General features: G+C 39.8%; 1 protein-coding gene across 4 annotated transcripts in view; it reads right to left on the bottom strand.

Moving 5' to 3' along the window:
- The window catches only part of LOC124781688 (DNA topoisomerase 2-binding protein 1-A-like), a 274,059-nt gene that overhangs the window by 81,910 nt on the left and 172,173 nt on the right, over positions 1–19,976 (bottom strand). For all 4 annotated transcript variants that reach the window (XM_047253880.1, XM_047253881.1, XM_047253882.1 and 1 more), the window contains one exon: positions 2,209–2,375. In XM_047253880.1, the coding sequence (XP_047109836.1) occupies positions 2,209–2,375 (167 nt within the window). The remainder of the gene's footprint in view (positions 1–2,208; positions 2,376–19,976) is intronic.

Here is a 19,976-nt window from a genome sequence, read left to right as displayed (position 1 = left end):
TGTATGGAGTGTAGCCATGTATGGAAGTGAAACATGGACAATAAATAGTTTGGACAAGAAGAGAATAGAAGCTTTTGAAATGTGGTGCTACAGAAGAATGCTGAAGATTAGATGGGTAGATCACATAACTAATGAGGAGGTATTGAATAGAATTGGGGAGAAGAGGAGCTTGTGGCACAACTTGACTAGAAGAAGGGATTGGTTGGTAGGACATATGTTGAGGCAACAAGGGATCACCAATTTGGTATTGGAGGGCACCGTGGAGGGTAAAACTCGTAGAGGAGACCAAGAGATGAATACACTAAGCAGATTCAGAAGGATGTAGGTTGCAGTAGGTACTGGGAGATGAAGAAGCTTGCACAGAATAGAGTAGCATGGAGAGCTGTATCAAACCAGTCTCAGGACTGAAGACCACAACAACAACATAGACTCACAAAGAAATCATGTGACCAATAACTAGTTCAGCTCACATTCTGCTCAATGTTATCAAGTTTGCACTTAATATAAATTATTTAGCATCAAATTTGCAAAGAAGAAATCATATTAATTTTTCTTTCCTTTAGATAAACTTCAAATGTTTATTTTACGATTGCTGTATAAAAGGCCTATGCCGGGTTGCAAATAAAGAATATTAATATGGAATCATTCAGTTTTTTTTGTTCAGTAATCAGTGGAGTCCAAATTTCTTTGCAATATCAAATTTCAAAATATCCATGCATTATGTCTAACAAGCAAAAATAGTAAGTAAAAAAGAAGTGGAATAAGTGGTATAAAAATTTAGTTCTACAATTAGTTTGATGGGATGCCAGGATTGTATTAAACATTTCTTTTAAAAAAAAATGGTATGTAGATGTACAAAGGTTCACTAGCTCTGCCCACTAGAGAATGCACACACACGAAAGAATTTTTTTTTTCTTGCAAATCTGTCAAATTTGTTGCCAAGATCATATATAGTTCTTATGTTTTAAATTACTAATACTGAACAGTATAATACTATAACAGCAATAATTTCAATCATGTTTACAGCACTGATTAACAGATTTGTAGGAAAAAGCATATTGTTACAGTGACCACCAAAGATACTTTATTTTAAAGTGAAACTCGTATAGTCTAAATAAGAGTTATTACAGTTGAAAAAACAATATATATCCAATATTACTTGCATAACTGTGAAAGGCGATTCAAATCAAGAACTGACACTGGAAGAAGGGATGGAACTTTTAAACACACTGAAGAGTACAAATATCTACGAGTTAATATCACACAATATGGAAAACAAGACAAGGAAGTTAATTCAAGGATAAATGCTAGCAAGTTTACTATTGGAAAAGTAAATGGTATTTTATGGGACCAACAGATCAGAAAGGAAACAAAAAAAAGAGCTTCACAATTATCAGAAGCATTGTGACATATGGATCAGAAGGAAGTATGGACAGTTAAATGGCAAATAGTAAAAAGGCTGTTGGCAACAGAGATGGGACTTTTGGAGGTGGTCTGCAGGAATATCTAGGCAAGAAAGAATCAGAAATGAAGTAATCAGGAAGAAAATGAATATTACAAATTCAATTGCAGATTTTACATAAGAAAAACAACTGTTACGTTATGGACATATAAAAAGGATGTCAAAAGAGAGATTATCACAGCAAATTATGGAACGTGAGCCACCAGGAAGAAAGTAAAGAGGAGGACTTCACACCACACGGATTCAAGGAATTCAGACCTCTATCAGAAGAACAAATATTGAAGAAAATTTATGGGCAGATAGACAAAAATTGGGGATGAAAATAAAATTAGACGTGTAATCTTGGGGTACCGGAAAATTTAACATTATGAAACCAGATGATAAATAATAACTGATTGCAAAAGAAAGGCCTAAACACAATTAAAAAAAGACAACACGCAATGTATTTTGACAAAAATCCCACTGACATAGTTTTCTTTTCTACTACATTACAATGACATCCCCCAGAACAAAACAACAGCTTGCTTGCTCACACACACACACACACACACACACACACACACACACACACACACACACAGTATCGGGTTTAACTTGTAACAATACTAAATAAAACTCTTAATCTACAATGGGTACTCTCTCTCAAATTGGGCCCCACACCAGGAAAGTTAAACATACAAAAAATCGTGACTGGCACCACCAAATGTTATAATGACAGAAATGAAATATCACTTTCATTCAATTACCTGGCCCCCAGAAGTTCTGCAACAGAAGTGATGAACTCTCTTTCTTTGCCAGCATATGTACTCAGAGCTATCACACAATTTTTTAATGGTTTGGTGCTTGTATCTAATGATACAGGCTGATGATAATAATTCACAGGTACTAGTTCTCCACATTCATAGCAATCTTCCTGGAAGTTTGACAAGATATTTCATGAGAGTCAACTGGAAAGCACTACCATATATGGTAGTAACTATACTGAGTTAGTTGCAAAAGGCACAAAATAAAAATTAACAACAATTTCCAAGTTCTTTTTAACATTACCACAGTAATAACACTAGTTTTAGAAAGACTATGCCTGTAATGGACAAAGGTATTAAAGTCATTCCTGCAGAGCAGAGCACCCATACCGCTTCTCAGATTAGAAGAGGAAGATTATTGTTCTTAGCTTTCACTGCAAAGTCTGAGTTGTAGAGTAAAGGTAACTGTGTGATGCCTCCATAAAATTTCTTAAAAAGGTGCCAATTTACTAACCAATCACAGCTCCATACAGATAAATTCAAAACAATAACTCTATGACAAGATAGAAGTGCAACAAAAAGTAAAAATTAAACACACCTTGTATATAAGCTCAAGCTGACTTTTTATATTTTTTCCTTCCATTATTACGAAATGTTAACTGATTCTGATTAACTGTTTAAGGAGGCCCAACAGCTGAGATCATCAGTCTCCTATTCGCCCCCAACAACAGAAGCAGTGTACCCAAGCTGTCTGCGTACATAATAAATTCTGTATGCAACTGTGACAATGTGTTCTAAATGATCATGTAGTGAGTATCTTAGATGGAATGTGCAAACCACCCTGGATTTCACCAACTGGGCTGTGGGAAATCACCTGAAAGCCCATCCAGGCTAGCTGACCCATTGTCAACCCTCCAGGCGGATTCAATCCGGGAGCAGCATACCTCCCATCCTGGACGTGATTACATCAACATGTGCAGCTACCAGGGGCAGATCACTGAGTAATTGATATTATTTAACTGTGTGGGCACATGCCCTTCCTGTCCCCAGTCATTTAATAACTAAAAGTGATATTAGTGGACTAGTGCATAGAGCATTAGACTCCGACCCTGGAGGTCCACAGCTCAATCCCAGATAAGGGTGTGGATTTTTCTTTATTCCAGTCCTTCCAGGATGGCTCAGGTCCACTTAACCTGCTATCAAATGAGTACTGATGACTTTTTTTAGTTATAGAACGTGAGTGGAGTGATGGATCTGACAATGTTCCTCTCCTACTGCTGTGGGGAAGAAAGACTGTGTTCCATGTGCAGTCAGGCCAAGGCTCAGTCACAGCCTTATGCCACAGACTTTACCTCTTATCTAGTAACTACACCGCAATCCTACAACAATAAGTTTTATGTAGTTAGGTACTACCTCACTTTTACTGTGGGACATATTTATATTTACATCTATTTATCTCTGAAACTACACTCATGTCACCACACAGTACATATAGGTTTCTAACCATGTCACAGAGAGCCTCAACTATCTCCTACATATCACGTTTATCTGAGTATAAGACAATCCTGAATATAAGACAATCCTGAATATAAGACAATCCTGAATATAAGACAATCCTGAATATAAGACAATCCTGAATATAAGACAATCCTGAATATAAGACAATCCTGAATATAAGACAATCCTGAATATAAGACAATCCTGAATATAAGACAATCCTGAATATAAGACAATCCTGAATATAAGACAATCCTGAATATAAGACAATCCTGAATATAAGACAATCCTGAATATAAGACACCCTCTTTCTCAAGATGCTCCTTGGAGAAAAAAATTCTTTAACAAATTCCATCTAATTAAAATTACAAACTTATACTGACATAAGGTATCTGTTTAAAAATTAAAATTACAACATCCTAAACTTTGGCCATTTATTCACTGTCTACAGTGAAACACAGACTGCAGTATTTTCTACGGTACATGTCATACATAAAAGCAGCAATTAATACATAAATAAAAGATCACAATCTTGATTCAGTGCAATTCGTGAACTTTCGCTTGACCTGTGATCTGGTGATGTCTGTTGGTACTATTTCCACAATGGGCTTTTCCACTGCTGTTTATTCTTGCGATAACAATTGCATTCTGTTTAATGTGATTAATTTTGTTTGTCAGAAATTTAAATCTGGCTTAATTTTCTTCCTTGTTTCATCTTAATATCACCATCTTGCTCTAAAGCTGCTTAAAAGCTGGTGACATTTTCCCCCGATATTCTAATAGCAAAAAGAAATTGTATTTCTCATTTTCAACTTACTTGGTAAATCTTTACAGTTTCTCAAAACAAAATAGAATACTGACTTGAGTTTAGGATCAAGCTATTGTTTCTGAAGGACAAGATTTTCGCCTCTGAATGTTACCTTTACTTAAAAAGCAGCATAATTGTAGGGTATGTATACAACTTCCACACATGAACCAGAACTTATAATGCAGAACCGTCCAAATACAACAAATGTTTGTAAGTTGAGAGAGAATCTAATGCTATTTCCTCCTATATTTCACAAAATCATCAATTTTTAAGCAGAGCATTAGATTACTGTAGTGGCTAGTTCACAATTTCTTGTGTATCCGTTGCACAGTGCACTAGAGCTCCAAGTCAAATGTCACGTCGTCATTCGAGCAACGTCGATACTGTATCGAGAGTTTCGGCATAACGTAAAATCTCAAGGCTATTCAAATGAAAGATAACAATGTAGGAAGATACACCCCCCCCCCCCCCCCCCATGAACCATGGACCTTGCCGTTGGTGGGGAGGCTTGCGTGCCTCAGCGATACAGATAGCCGTACCGTAGGTGCAACCACAACGGAGGGGTATCTGTTGAGAGGCCAGACAAACGTGTGGTTCCTGAAGAGGGGCAGCAGTTGCAAGGGCAACAGTCTGGATGATTGACTGATCTGGCCTTGTAACAATAACCAAAACGGCCTTGCCGTGCCGGTACTGCGAACGGCTGAAAGCAAGGGGAAACTACAGCCGTAATTTTTCCCGAGGGCATGCAGCTTTACTGTATGATTACATGATGATGGCGTCCTCTTGGGTAAAATATTCCGGAGGTAAAATAGTCCCCCATTCGGATCTCCGGGCGGGGACTACTCAAGAGGATGTCGTTATCAGGAGAAAGAAAACTGGCGTTCTACGGATCGGAGCGTGGAATGTCAGATCCCTTAATCGGGCAGGTAGGTTAGAAAATTTAAAAAGGGAAATGGATAGGTTGAAGTTAGATATAGTGGGAATTAGTGAAGTTCGGTGGCAGGAGGAACAAGACTTCTGGTCAGGTGACTACAGGGTTATAAACACAAAATCAAATAGGGGTAATGCAGGAGTAGGTTTAATAATGAATAGGAAAATAGGAATGCGGGTAAGCTACTACAAACAGCATAGTGAACGCATTATTGTGGCCAAGATAGATACGAAGCCCACACCTACTACAGTAGTACAAGTTTATATGCCAACTAGCTCTGCAGATGACGAAGAAATTGAAGAAATGTATGATGAAATAAAAGAAATTATTCAGATTGTGAAGGGAGACGAAAATTTAATAGTCATGGGTGACTGGAATTCGAGTGTAGGAAAAGGGAGAGAAGGAAACATAGTAGGTGAATATGGATTGGGGGACAGAAATGAAAGAGGAAGCCGCCTGGTAGAATTTTGCACAGAGCACAACATAATCATAACTAACACTTGGTTTAAGAATCATGAAAGAAGGTTGTATACATGGAAGAACCCTCAAGATACCAAAAGGTATCAGATAGATTATATAATGGTAAGACAGAGATTTAGGAACCAGGTTTTAAATTGTAAGACATTTCCAGGGGCAGATGTGAACTCTGACCACAATCTATTGGTTATGACCTGTAGATTAAAACTGAAGAAACTGCAAAAAGGTGGGAATTTAAGGAGATGGGACCTGGATAAACTAAAAGAACCAGAGGTTGTACAGAGATTCAGGGAGAGCATAAGGGAGCAATTGACAGGAATGGGGGAAAGAAATACAGTAGAAGAAGAATGGGTAGCTTTGAGGGATGAAGTAGTGAAGGCAGCAGAGGATCAAGTAGGTAAAAAGACGAGGGCTAGTAGAAATCCTTGGGTAACAGAAGAAATATTGAATTTAATTGATGAAAGGAGAAAATATAAAAATGCAGTAAATGAAACAGGCAAAAAGGAATACAAACGTCTCAAAAATGAGATCGACAGGAAGTGCAAAATGGCTAAGCAGGGAAGGCTAGAGGACAAATGTAAGGATGTAGAGGCCTATCTCACTAGGGGTAAGATAGATACCGCCTACAGGAAAATTAAAAAGACCTTTGGAGATAAGAGAACGACTTGTATGAATATCAAGAGCTCAGATGGAAACCCAGTTCTAAGCAAAGAAGGGAAAGCAGAAAGGTGGAAGGAGTATATAGAGGGTCTATACAAGGGCGATGTACTTGAGGACAATATTATGGAAATGGAAGAGGATGTAGATGAAGATGAAATGGGAGATAGATACTGCGTGAAGAGTTTGACAGAGCACTGAAAGACCTGAGTCGAAACAAAGCCCCCGGAGTAGACAATATTCCATTGGAACTACTGACGGCCGTGGGAGAGCCAGTCCTGACAAAACTCTACCATCTGGTGAGGAAGATGTATGAGACAGGCGAAATACCCTCAGACTTCAAGAAGAATATAATAATTCCAATCCCAAAGAAAGCAGGTGTTGACAGATGTGAAAATTACCGAACTATCAGCTTAATAAGTCACAGCTGCAAAATACTAACACGAATTCTTTACAGACGAATGGAAAAACTAGTAGAAGCCAACCTCGGGGAAGATCAGTTTGGATTCCGTAGAAACACTGGAACACTTGAGGCAATACTGACCTTACGACTTATCTTTAGAAGAAAGATTAAGGAAAGGCAAACCTACGTTTCTAGCATTTCTAGACTTAGAGAAAGCTTTTGACAATGTTGACTGGAATACTCTCTTTCAAATTATTTAGGTGGCAGGGGTAAAATACAGGGACTGAAAGGCTATTTACAATTTGTACAGAAACCAGATGGCAGTTATAAGAGTCGAGGGACATGAAAGGGAAGCAGTGGTTGGGAAGGGAGTAAGACAGGGTTGTAGCCTCTCCCCGATGTTGTTCAATCTGTATATTGAGCAAGCAGTAAAGGAAACAAAAGAAAAATTCGGAGTAGGTATTAAAATTCATGGAGAAGAAATAAAAACTTTGAGGTTCGCCAATGACATTGTAATTCTGTCAGAGACAGCAAAGGACTTGGAAGAGCAGTTGAATGGAATGGACAGTGTCTTGAAAGGAGGATATAAGATGAACATCAACAAAAGCAAAACGAGGATAATGGAATGTAGTCGAATTAAGTCGGGTGATGCTGAGGGAATCAGATTAGGAAATGAGGCACTTAAAGTAGTAAAGGAGTTTTGCTATTTGGGGAGCAAAATAACTGATGATGGTTGAAGTAGAGAGGATATGAAATGTAGACTAGCAATGGCAAGGAAAGTGTTTCTGAAGAAGAGAAATTTGTTAACATCCAGTATTGATTTAAGCGTCAGGAAGTCATTTCTGAAAGTGTTCGTATGGAGTGTAGCCATGTATGGAAGTGAAACATGGACGATAAATAGTTTGGACAAGAAGAGAATAGAAGCTTTCGAAATGTGGTGCTACAGAAGAATGCTGAAGATTAGATGGGTAGATCACATAACTAATGAGGAAGTATTGAATAGGATTGGGGAGAAGAGAAGTTTGTGGCACAACTTGACCAGAAGAAGGGATCGGTTGGTAGGACATGTTCTGAGGCATCAAGGGATCACCAAATTAGTATTGGAGGGCAGCGTGGAGGGTAAAAATCGTAGAGGGAGACCAAGAGATGAATACACTAAGCAGATTCAGAAGGATGTAGGTTGCAGTAGGTACTGGGAGATGAAAAAGATTGCACAGGATAGAGTAGCATGGAGAGCTGCATCAAACCAGTCTCAGGACTGAAGACCACAACAACAACAACAACAACAACAATAACAACAACAGGAAGATACAAATTGCTAATTACCATACAGAAGACACATCAAGTTGCAGACAGGCGCAATTAAAAGATACTCACATATAGCTATCGGCCATAGCCTTCATCAGTACACACACACACACACACACACACACACACACACACACACACAACCGCCACCTCCAGTATCTCAGGCTGGAATGCTACGTCACCCTGCATGCAGCCAGCAATCTGGAGTGGGTGGGGAAGGGGAAGAGATAGGAGTGTACTGGTGGGGAGAGACGAATCCTGTCTGGTGGAATGTATAGGGACTAGACTCCCAACATGAAAAGCATCGAAAGGTTGTGGGACAGGGAGGTGGGGGAAAAAAGGAGCAAAAAAGGGAGGAGTGGGGAAAGGTGAGCATATGCGTCAGCAGAGGGCTGCAAATACACAAGGTGGGAGATGAGAATGGGGAGGAGATGATAGGACAGAGGGGGTGGAAACTATTAGCTGGAGGTGTGGGGGCAGGATGTTACCATAGATTGAAGTCAGGATAATTACCGGAGTGGAGGATGTGTTGTAAGAGTACCTCACATCTGCTCAGTTCAGAAAGGCTGATTGTGGAGGGAAGGATCCAGATGGCTTGGGTAGTGAAGCAGCCATTGAAATTAAGTGTGTTATGTTCAGCAGGACGTTGTGCCACAGGACTGTGTACTTTGTTCTTGGTCACAGTCTGGTGGTGGTCTTTCATCCTGGTGGACAGTGGTTGGTACTCATACCAATACAAAAAGCTGTGCAATGACTGCAGCAGAACTGGTAAATGAAATGGCTGTTTTCACAGATGGCATGGCATCTGATGGGGTAGGATAAACCTGCAACAATACTGGAGTAGAAAGTCCTGGGTCAGTGGATAGGGTAGATTTGGTACCTGGGTCTTCCACAGGTATATGATCTTTGTGGCAAGAGGGCTGGGATTGGTTGTGGTGCAGTGACGGACTATGATGATGTGGGGGTTGGGTGGGCACAAAACATCACTTTAGGAGAGGTGAGAAATATCTCAGGTAAGATGACTCATTTCAGGGCAGGATGATAGGTAATCAAAGCCTTGGCGAAGGATGTGGTCCGCTTGTTCCAGTCTGGGGTGGCAATGAGTGATGGTGAGGACACTCCTTTGTGACAGGGGGAGGGGGGGGGGGGGGGGAGGAGATGATAGGACAGAGGGGGTGGAACTTGTCGCTGCTGATGCCACCTCCCTATACAACAACATCCCCCAGGCCTATGGTCTTACTGCTATTGCACACTACCTTTCCCCAGCATCCTTTATGTTCCAAACTCAACACCTCATTCCTCATATACTTTACTAACTTAATCCTACCCCGCAACTACTTCTCATCTGAAGGGAAGGTAAATAAACAAATCAACAGTGCAGCCATGACCCCTGCATGGCACTCTTCTTCGCCAATGTTCTTAGAGGCCATCTGGACGAGACCTTCCTAGCCTTCCAAAACACCAAATCCCTTGTCTGGTTCAGGTTTATTCATGGTATCTTCATGATCTGGACCCAGGGGCTAAGAGATCCTACTTTCATTCCTTCACAACCTCAACACCTGCTCTCTCATCTGATTCACATGGTCCACCTCAGCCCAGCATGCCACCTTCTTAGATGTTGACCTCCTCCTCTCTGATGGCTGCATCTGCACCTCTGTCCACATTAAACCCACCAACCACCAACAGTGGCTGCTTTTTGGCAGCTGTCATCCATTTCAGACTGAAAAATCCCTCCCGTATAGCCTGGCTACCTGTGGACAGCATATCTGCAGTGACAAACTCCCTTGCTCAGTATGCTGAGGGTCTCACGAAGGCCTTCACATGCAGGCACAATCCCCCACACCTCTAGTCTGCAAACAGATATCCCATGCCATTTCCCCTCACAACCCCAAGAGCCCACCAACCCTAAGAGCCTGCCACAAAGCAGTGTTCCTTTCATTGTTCAGTACCCCCATGGACTGAAACAACAACCACTTCCTTCACCAAAGCTTTGATTACCTATCACCGTGCCCTTAAATGAGGGACATCCTACCCGAGATACAACCCATCCCATCTAAAACTGGTATTCCATCGCCCACCCAACCTCCACAACATCCTAGTCTATTCCTATGCCACTCCCACTCCCAACCCCTTTCCACAAGGATTATATAACCTGGCCACTTGTGGAAGCAGCCATGTCATTTACCAACTCTGCTACTATTATTGCACAGGTTTTTATGTGGCCAAGAGCAAAGTAGGCCACCCTGTAACAAAACATACAGTGGAACACTTTATTTCAATGGCTGCTTTACTACCCACACCATCTGGATCCCTCAATACACCACCAGCTTTTCTGAATTGCGCATATGGGAGTTATCCTTACAGCACATTCTCTGCTCCCGTGATCATCCTGACCTCAACCTACGGTAACATACTGTCTCCACACCCTCCACCCAACAGTTTGCACCCCCTATGTCCTATCATCTCCTCCCCATTCCTGTCTCTCACCCTGTTTATTTGCAGCCTTCTGTCAATGTATCTACCTGTCTTTCCCACTCCTCTCATTTTTTGTTCCTTTTTCCCCACCTCCCTGCCCCACAACCTCCTGACACCTTGAAGCTGTATATGAGTGTCTTGTTATTGTGCCCGTCTGCAACTTGGCGCGTCTTCTGTACGGTAAGTAGCAATCTGTCTTTTCCTACATTGTTGATATTACTACCTGGAGTTTCAAATGAAAGCATTGTTTGCCAACCCATAACCTTGGAATTCATCAAAATAAATTTGTACAAAACATCGATAAATGATGCTTTATCTGTCAATGTAAGGCAACCCCTACATTAATCTACTGAACTACGAAAAATGTTGATCTGAGCAGAAATAGTTTAATCTGCACATACAGGACGACCCAGCATTTTTCGAATGATGAATTTGGGTAAAAAAATCTTGTCTTATAGTTGCGTAAATACAGTATTATGTTATCTGTCCTACCCACCTACCTAAATTTACAATTACAGCAATACAGAAGCACTATCTACTATACTAAGCATCATATTGTCAATCTGAAGTATCTCTGATGGCTCCAGGCTGCTGATTTGTTATCCTGTCATTTGTGCCTCCACTGACTAAATATTTTTGCATTTTATTTTTCAAGGTAAAAAAAGTCATTGTTCAGTCTGTTAGTCTATTAAACATAACCCTTTTATTTCTCTCTTTGCCTATTTCTCTTATTTCTCTTTGTTAATGCCTTTGTTCTGACAGAGGGCATCTGGACATATGGACAGCATTCAAACATTACACGAATTGGTGTTCTTTAGTAACACCAATCATTCACAACCTAGTGTGAATATTTTCCTGTCCTGCATAAATGAGATGTGTGGAGATCACAGCCATCCCACATGATGATTACAGAAATTTTAGCTTCATTGTACTATTCCATAACTCTTTCCGGAAATGTTTAATTTCATCGTTTTAACTTTACTCTATTTAGTGATTCAGGTACTTAACTTTTTGGGGTTATGACAGAGAAACATAATATACTGTCATTTTCGTGCGATCTGGATAATGAAACAAATCAGAAGCTGCCAAAACCTTCTTCTCTTCCATGCATTCTATGAGAGTTATAAATACCATCACTATTTTATAGCTACTTCAGAGAAACTGCAATAAGATCAAAAATAAAACACAATATGGATAGTGGTGCCAACTAATCTAATCATTATTTTTTACTGATATCTAGAATACCTACTGAACAACCACTGTATTTACCTTACACACTTGTTTATATTTACACTAGCGACCTGACCCAGCTTCGTAGGGGCAGCACTACTTATCTATAGTTGGACGACTTGTCTGGCATAACAGTAATTTTGTTTACTGGTCACTGCAGAGATTTAAGTTAAAAATTCAGAGAAATACATAGTTAATTGAGTATCATCACCCTCACACAACAACTGATTTAAGCAGCGCATGACAGGAAAGTTCTCAGGTGGCACAAATGTTATCCAGTCCAATTTTAATTGGCATTTGGAGTGAGATATTGTGCCAGTGTTGGGAGCTGTGAGGTACCGCACTAAACCAGTGTAACATCAGTGCCATTTTGACTTGAGCTACAGCCGTTTTCTGGCCATCTGATTGCAACACAGTACTGCACAACCTGCCTGACCATAACAGAGTTTTCAGCATGTGCTACGGCCACTTGCTGTTCACCTAACTCCAGTGTCAAACCGATGGAAGCTGTACATTCCTGTGAACTTTTCCCACATTTTCCTTCAAACAACTTAAACATTCACTTGACACCATTAAATCTGTTCTTATTAGCTTAATATCTGATACATATTGCATCACATGTAGTTTAGGAAGTCTGCAGTAAATTGTGTTGTCAGTCACTACTCTTGATGAACTGTGGTATCATGTTGAAGCTGCATGGGCAGCTGTAACTGTACACGCCATCCAAGCTCTGTCTGACTCAATGCCCAAGTGTATGAAGGCTGTTGTTATGGTCAGAGGTGGTTGTTCTGGGTACTGATTTCTCAGGATCTATGCACCCAAATTGCGTGAAAATGTAATCACATGTCGGTTCTAGTATAATGCATTTGTCCAATGAATACCCGTTTATCATCTGCATTTCTTCTTGGTACAGCAATTTTATTGGCCAGTAGTGTATTTATTTTGCACTTTATTATTTATTTGAGGTACTTGTGTGTGGTGTGTGACAGATAGAGTTCAGAGTTCCAAGGAGGACCTCTAAGCACTACATCACCCAATCCTACAATGAATATGCAACCACAATGAATGAAGGTGCAACCACTATGTAGCTGATGGGGAAAAACCAAAAGAAAACAAAAGTTCTAAAGAATGACACTCTTGTTAACTTTTGCTCATATAATATGCTTTTACTCAATCATGTTGTAAGAGTTAAAAAAGTGCAAGTTCTTGCTTGCTAGCAAATAGCAGAAAATTACTTCATTATAATTAAAGAAGAGTTTTTTGAACTATTTAAAAATACTGAGAAACGGATTTGGAGTAATTGTAGGAATGTTACAAGGAAAGGTGAAGAAGTTACACTTTGACAAATAATGTAGGGTTCTTCAAAAATTCGGACAGGAGGGGAGATTTGTTAAGAAGGAAACATACGTCATCCTAATTTTTATTTATTTATTTATTTACCACCCGCACTATCACATTCATGATACTGGACTTGTGAAGGTACAGAACAGTATAAAATATTACATATTTACATCATGTACAAAAACTTATCATTGGTATCAACACATCTTTGTAACAAAAACATTACTCTGCTTAATTTGATTATAAAATTATATACATACATACAGATAGAATAAAAGCTAGTGAAAACCCTTGTTTGATTTTACTAAAACTATTAAATACAGTACTTTAGTTAACTAGGTATAGTAACATATGGCACAAAAGATAGTTGCATACATGGACGAAAGAAATTTGGTTTTATCTGGGAATGGTTGATAGTTAGGAATTTCAACTCCGTTCCTGCTTAAAGGTTTTTTTGCCACTTTCGCACAGCAACAATGCTGCAAGAAATCCATAAATTCATGCTGATGATGCTGCATGTGAAAGCACTACAGTACAGCGATTAAAACTGAGCAACTGTGCAACATAAAAACAACTGAACATCTTTGTGACCAACTGGAATTTATTATAAAACTGGAAGAGGATTAAATGTTCTTTTCTACACTGAACTGACAGGTTATTTAGAAGCGATAAATAAGTAATTTGGTGTAGTGGTTTATGAGTTAAATGTAACATTTACACTGATTAAGAATAATCATCATTCAGAAGTCAGACTAATGCTTACTTAATGCATCTGGTAGTTGTCAAATGCTTCATAATTTAAACTTACTAAACAATTTTACAATAATTAATGTTGCATTTATATATTATGTATGAGTGAATTTTTGACAGCAACAGATGTAAACAGGAACTCATCACGACATTCAACAGCAAGAACCAACACTAACAACCATTATTCCGTGATATTTCATGGTCATTAAGAAATACAAACATGATTTTTATAAATATTTATTTTAAATCTGAATAGTCTTGGGTAATGAAGAACCAACAGCTGAAAATTGGCAATACATATATAAGTTTTAGATATACTGTATTTGTTACAGGCATGAAGCTTGTTTTCCAGAAAATATAGTTTGAGACAGCAACGACAAACTGCACAATGTGCTTGCTACAACTGCCTAGCAGAAATCTGCACCCATTGTTTGTAGTGAACAGTTCCACATATTGAGAACAAGCTGGCAGGTGGTGCAGCATGCTCACAATAACAACTAAGCACACGCACCCACTACGAGTGAGCAAAGGATGCTGCATGTACAAACCGTAAGTGAGGTTTTCCTTATCAAAACGCAGTGGGTTCTGTTTGAATGAGATACAATTTATTCTGTAAAGGATTTTTTTATCTGCATTTATACATTAAACCTGTTAGATGAATTTCGTCAATTTATGAGGGATTTAGATAGAACAAGTGTATCACTTAACAGCATTATGAAAAGGAAAGTTGCCACTCACCTTAAGTGGAGATGCTGAGTCGCAGATAGGCACAACAAAAAGACTGACAGATAAGGCTTTCGGACCACAGCTTTCGTCAAAAATATATCACACACACACACACACACACACACACACACACACACACACACACACACACACACGTACGCGCCAACACAACTGAAACATACAACTGCAGTTATGTGAGTGAGTTGTGTTTGCACCTGTGAGTGAGGTTTTTTAAGGACTTAGGGGCCGAAAGCTTTATTTGTGAAAGTCTTTTTGTTGTGCCAATCTGTGACTCAGCATCTCCGCTGTATGGTGAGTGGCAACTTTCCTTTTCATAATATTGTTACATTCCATCCTGGACTTTCCATTAAAGGTATCACTTCATATTAATACCTTCTTTGTCAACCACTTATGTGCATTTTTAAAATTATTATGTGTGAGGAGGTAGATGAACAATGTTTTCACAAAAGATTTATGCAATTTATGAACAAAAAATTCTCAAACTGGCAAAAGATCTTCTCAAATAGACAGATTTTCTAAGATGAATGAAAGATTTTCTAATAGAGATGATACACTGCTTTGGGTTCTCAATTAATTGGAAAGAGGTAAACTAGAAAAGTGAATGTAATTAAGATCAGAACATGTGCAAGATTTTAGAGTTCATTTAGATTTGATGGAAGTCAAGTTGGAAAACAAAGTTTAACATCTAGTTAGTGTTAAAGGAGTACAGGATATACCATTCAATGAAGAGAAAACATTAAAAAACGAATTAATACAGACAAAAGATAATTTCAAACAAGTTACAATTACTATTATTGAAATGTTTATAGCAATTGAAAATTAAATAGAATGAAAACAGAGAAATTTAGAAACTAGTGTGGGACCCTCTGGTAGTGACAGAGCTGACCACAATATGGATTTGACACATGATAAGTTACTATTTTCTGTTCTTTTGTGCAATCTGATGCACAAACTTCATTATACAGCAAAGGGGATAAAATATATACTGCATGTTTCATATCTCAGTAGTTACCAGAACTTTGAATATGTCAAATTGGAGGTAAGGAAATAATTACATGATTTATATTTTGGCCCAAAAATTGTGTACTGCATATGAAAAAAAATTATTTTGAGAATGTTGAAAATAGTAAAGTAAATGCCAAGAATGTCTCCCACCACCTCTGAAAGTCCCACCATCCGGCCACAGAGGAGCATTCCCCTCACAACTCAGTACCACCCAGGACTGGAGCACCTGAATTACATTCTCCCCCAGGGTTTCGATTACCTCTCATTGTGAACTGAAATGAGGAATGTCTTGCCCACTATCTTTCCCATCCCTCCCGAAGTGGTATTCCGCCATCCATTGAATATACACAATATACTCGTCCATCCTTACACAGCCGCTGTTCCCAATCCCTTATCTCTTGGTTCATACCCCTGTAATAGACCTAGATGCAAAAGCTGTCCCATATATCCTACCACCACCACCACCACCACCACCACCACCTCCACCTACTACTCCAGTCTGGTCACGAACATCAACTATCCCATAGAAGTCAGGGCCACCTGTGAAATGAGTAATGTGGTCTACAAGATAACCTGCAACCACTGTGCTGCATTCTATGTAGGCATAACAACCAACAACTCGTCAGCATGAAGGCCACCGACAAACTGTGGCCAATAAACAGCAGCTTTGGTGAACTGCACTGGCGGGAACGTTCCCTGCAGTACATCCTATGTTCCCGTAACCCTCCTGGCCTCAACCTTTGTTAGTCACTGTCCTCACCCATCCAGCCTCTTCCCTGTTCCCATTCCAGCACTACACAGCCATCATTTCACCATCACATCCAGTCTTTTTATTTCTCTTCTTATCCGCTACTTCCGCCCCGGCCCCCCTCCTCACCTCTCCCCTTTCCTCTGTCTAATCTGCAGCACTTCAGTGTCTGCCACCCCTACCATACTATCCCTCCCCCTCCCTGTCCCAGCCTCCGCCTTTCCCCCACACAGTTGCCACTCCCATTGTGCACTGATGTTGCTGCTCGCAGTGTAGTTTCAGTTGCCCGCAATGTGGTTTCAGTTGCCCGAGACTGCAGTTGTGTGTGTGAGTTGTGTTCAGGTGAGTGTCTGTGCGTGTGCATGTGTGTGTGTGTGTATTATTGACGAAGGACTTGATGGCCAAAAGCTATAATTGTGAGTCATTTTGTCGTGCCTATATGCAACTCAGCATCTGCGCTATATAGTGAGTAGCAACTTTCCTTCTCATAATATTGTTACAATACTGTCACATTAAAGATACCAAATGAGGATACAAGACGGCCGTGATGTACTGTTGTGGTATCGGAATTTCCTCAATCACAACCAGCCATGACCTGGAATCATAACCAATGGATCCCCACACTATGATGCCAGGAATCACATTGCTATGCTTATCCAATGAAAGAATGGGACCTCTCCCCAGGTCACTATCATACTGTCAAACAACGGCCATCCAGTGTGGTGTGCAGAACTACAATTTATCACTGAACACAATGTGATGCCATTCATTAGCAGTCCATGCTTTCAGGTCATGGTGCCATTTCAAATGCTGCCATTTGCACTGTGGTGTTAACAGCAGCCTTTGCGTGTTGTTGTTGTTGTGGTCTTCAGTCCTGAGACTGGTTTGATGCAGCTCTCCATGCTACTCTATCCTGTGCAAGCTTCTTCATCTCCCAATACCTATTGCAACCTACATCCTTCTGAATCTGCTTAGTGTATTCATCTCTTGGTCTCCCTCTACGATTTTTACCCTCCACGCTGCCCTCCAATACTAAATTGGTGATCCCTTGATGCCTCAGAACATGTCCTACCAACCGATCCCTACTTCTGGTCAAGTTGTGCCACAAACTTCTCTTCTCCCCAATCCTATTCAATACTTCCTCATTAGTTATGTGATCTACCCATCTAATCTTCAGCATTCTTCTGTAGCACCACATTTTGAAAGCTTCTATTCTCTTCTTGTCCAAACTATTTATCGTCCATGTTTCACTTCCATACATGGCTACACTCCATACAAATACTTTCAGAAATGACTTCCTGACACTTAAATCTATACTTGATGTTAATAAATTTCTCGTGGAGGTCAGACCAAAACCCTGATGAGTGTGCTTGTCCTCAATTTCCCATGTAGTCCAACATTCCAGTTACAAAATTGGAGTATTCTAGTAAAGTATGCAGACAATTGGACCGAAAATTAATTTTAGGTTGAAAGACTAATAGCAACCTGTCTCATCAGTACGGACACCTTTAGGAAGTACCACACACAAACTGACGTTGGTAACAGGAAGTGTCATTTCGTTGTGAACAACCAACAATATTCAGTATACCTAGTCAAGTCAAATGCCAGAGAAAACAAACCAAAACACAATGCTGACTTTCCAATACAATTCTTCTATCTTACCATCATGTTTGTAAACACGCAGGGACTGGAGCAATCACAGGGAGATGAAATAGGTCCTGAGGAAATAGGCCCCAAGATCATGTGCGCCAAGGAATGTGAGTCAGCGTGTCTTACAGAAGAACAGAAGGAAGAAATGCAAGAGCATATAATGTGTTTCGATGATATTTTTGAATAGCACCCTTGCATAATTAAAGGATACAAAAACAAAAAGGAGGTGTAGTGACACAAAACATTCTGCCTTTCATCATACCCATCCCACTGGCCAAGGAGGAGGCTGTAATGAAAGATCAACAGAATGATAAACTGGTAAATAATACAACCATCCTTCTCTGCGCACTGTAGCCCCATTTAGGCCGTTAGCAAATCAGACGGTAGTAGCCACCTCATGCTCGACGCATGAGGAATAAATAAAATTATTGTGCCTGTCAGGACACGGCCCGACAACCTTGAAGAACAACTTCTGTAATTCCATAACGTTAAGTCCCTCACCATAATACATCTCCGAGCCTTGCACTGGTAAATTGCACTACATGAAGACAGCTGTAAGTGCACTGCTTTTGTATGTGGGGGCAGAAGCTACGAGTTCTGTGTTCTCCCTTGTGGTTTGAATGTCAGTGTAGGCATATTTATTTCTGCTTTAGATCGAGTCTTAGGACCTGAATTGTTAAGTAGAGTCACTGTGTATGTGGATAATTTACCGATTGCTACCTCCATATGGTCAGAACACGTACGTCTCGTGGCTCAAGTCTCAGTTTTCATAAATTGGAGTCACAGACAACATAATGAAGTCACATTTTGATAAGAAATGGGTGTTAAATTCCTTGGAAACATAATATCACCTCAAGACATACTTCCACACCCTAAGAAGCTTGATGGTATCAGATACTGCCCTGTACTTCAAAATAAGAAACAGTTAGAGGGATATCTTGGATTAGTATTTTTCTTCAGAGAATTTATACCAGCTTTTAAATAGTGACACACTACTGAATCTTCTACGTGACAACCACCCTTGGTTATGGACCAAGCAATGCCAAACTCATTTTGACAACATTAAAGAAGCTCTTTTTGAATACCAACATCTTCCATCATCCTGTAATGACCCAGGATTTCTGTCTTGTGTACAGATGTGCCCTTGCAAGGTCTGGGGGCTTGTTTATTCCAAATCACTGACCCAAATAGGGAGCTGACCCCGAGGTAATTAGTTTTGCTATTAGGACCGTATCTGAAGCCGAATGGGCATATTCCACGACCGAATTGGAAGCTCTAGTGGTAATATGGACTTTCAAAATGTTCGAATATTACCTGTGGGGAAAGCATACCAAGATGTATTGCGACAATCAGTCCCTGTCCTTCCTTCTCACTTGTAAACTCTTACACAGGATAATCACTAGATAGTGTTAGTGATCACAGGAATCTGATTTTGAAATTATATATATCAAAGGTAACCAAAACTTAATTGCTGATGCCTTATCAGGGCTTCCAAAAGCTCTAGACAAATTCTGGAATTTGCGGAGAACAATTCTGAAATCAGGGTTCTGTCGATGAAAGATAAAAAACACAACAGCCATACTACATTAGATGTGTAAAAGCATGGAGCAACTGCAGCAGAAAGAGCCTAGGTGGCAAAAGGTAAGGCTAAAACTGATGTAGAACAATGATGACAGGTTGAAAAATATTTTAATGATTTACCAAAGTGTGTTGTTTTGCCAACACCACCCAGAGCAGATACAGT

Source organism: Schistocerca piceifrons, chromosome 1, assembly GCF_021461385.2.
Source record: "Schistocerca piceifrons isolate TAMUIC-IGC-003096 chromosome 1, iqSchPice1.1, whole genome shotgun sequence".
NCBI lineage: Eukaryota > Metazoa > Arthropoda > Insecta > Orthoptera > Acrididae > Schistocerca > Schistocerca piceifrons.
This window is presented reverse-complemented; position numbering and strand designations above follow the sequence as displayed.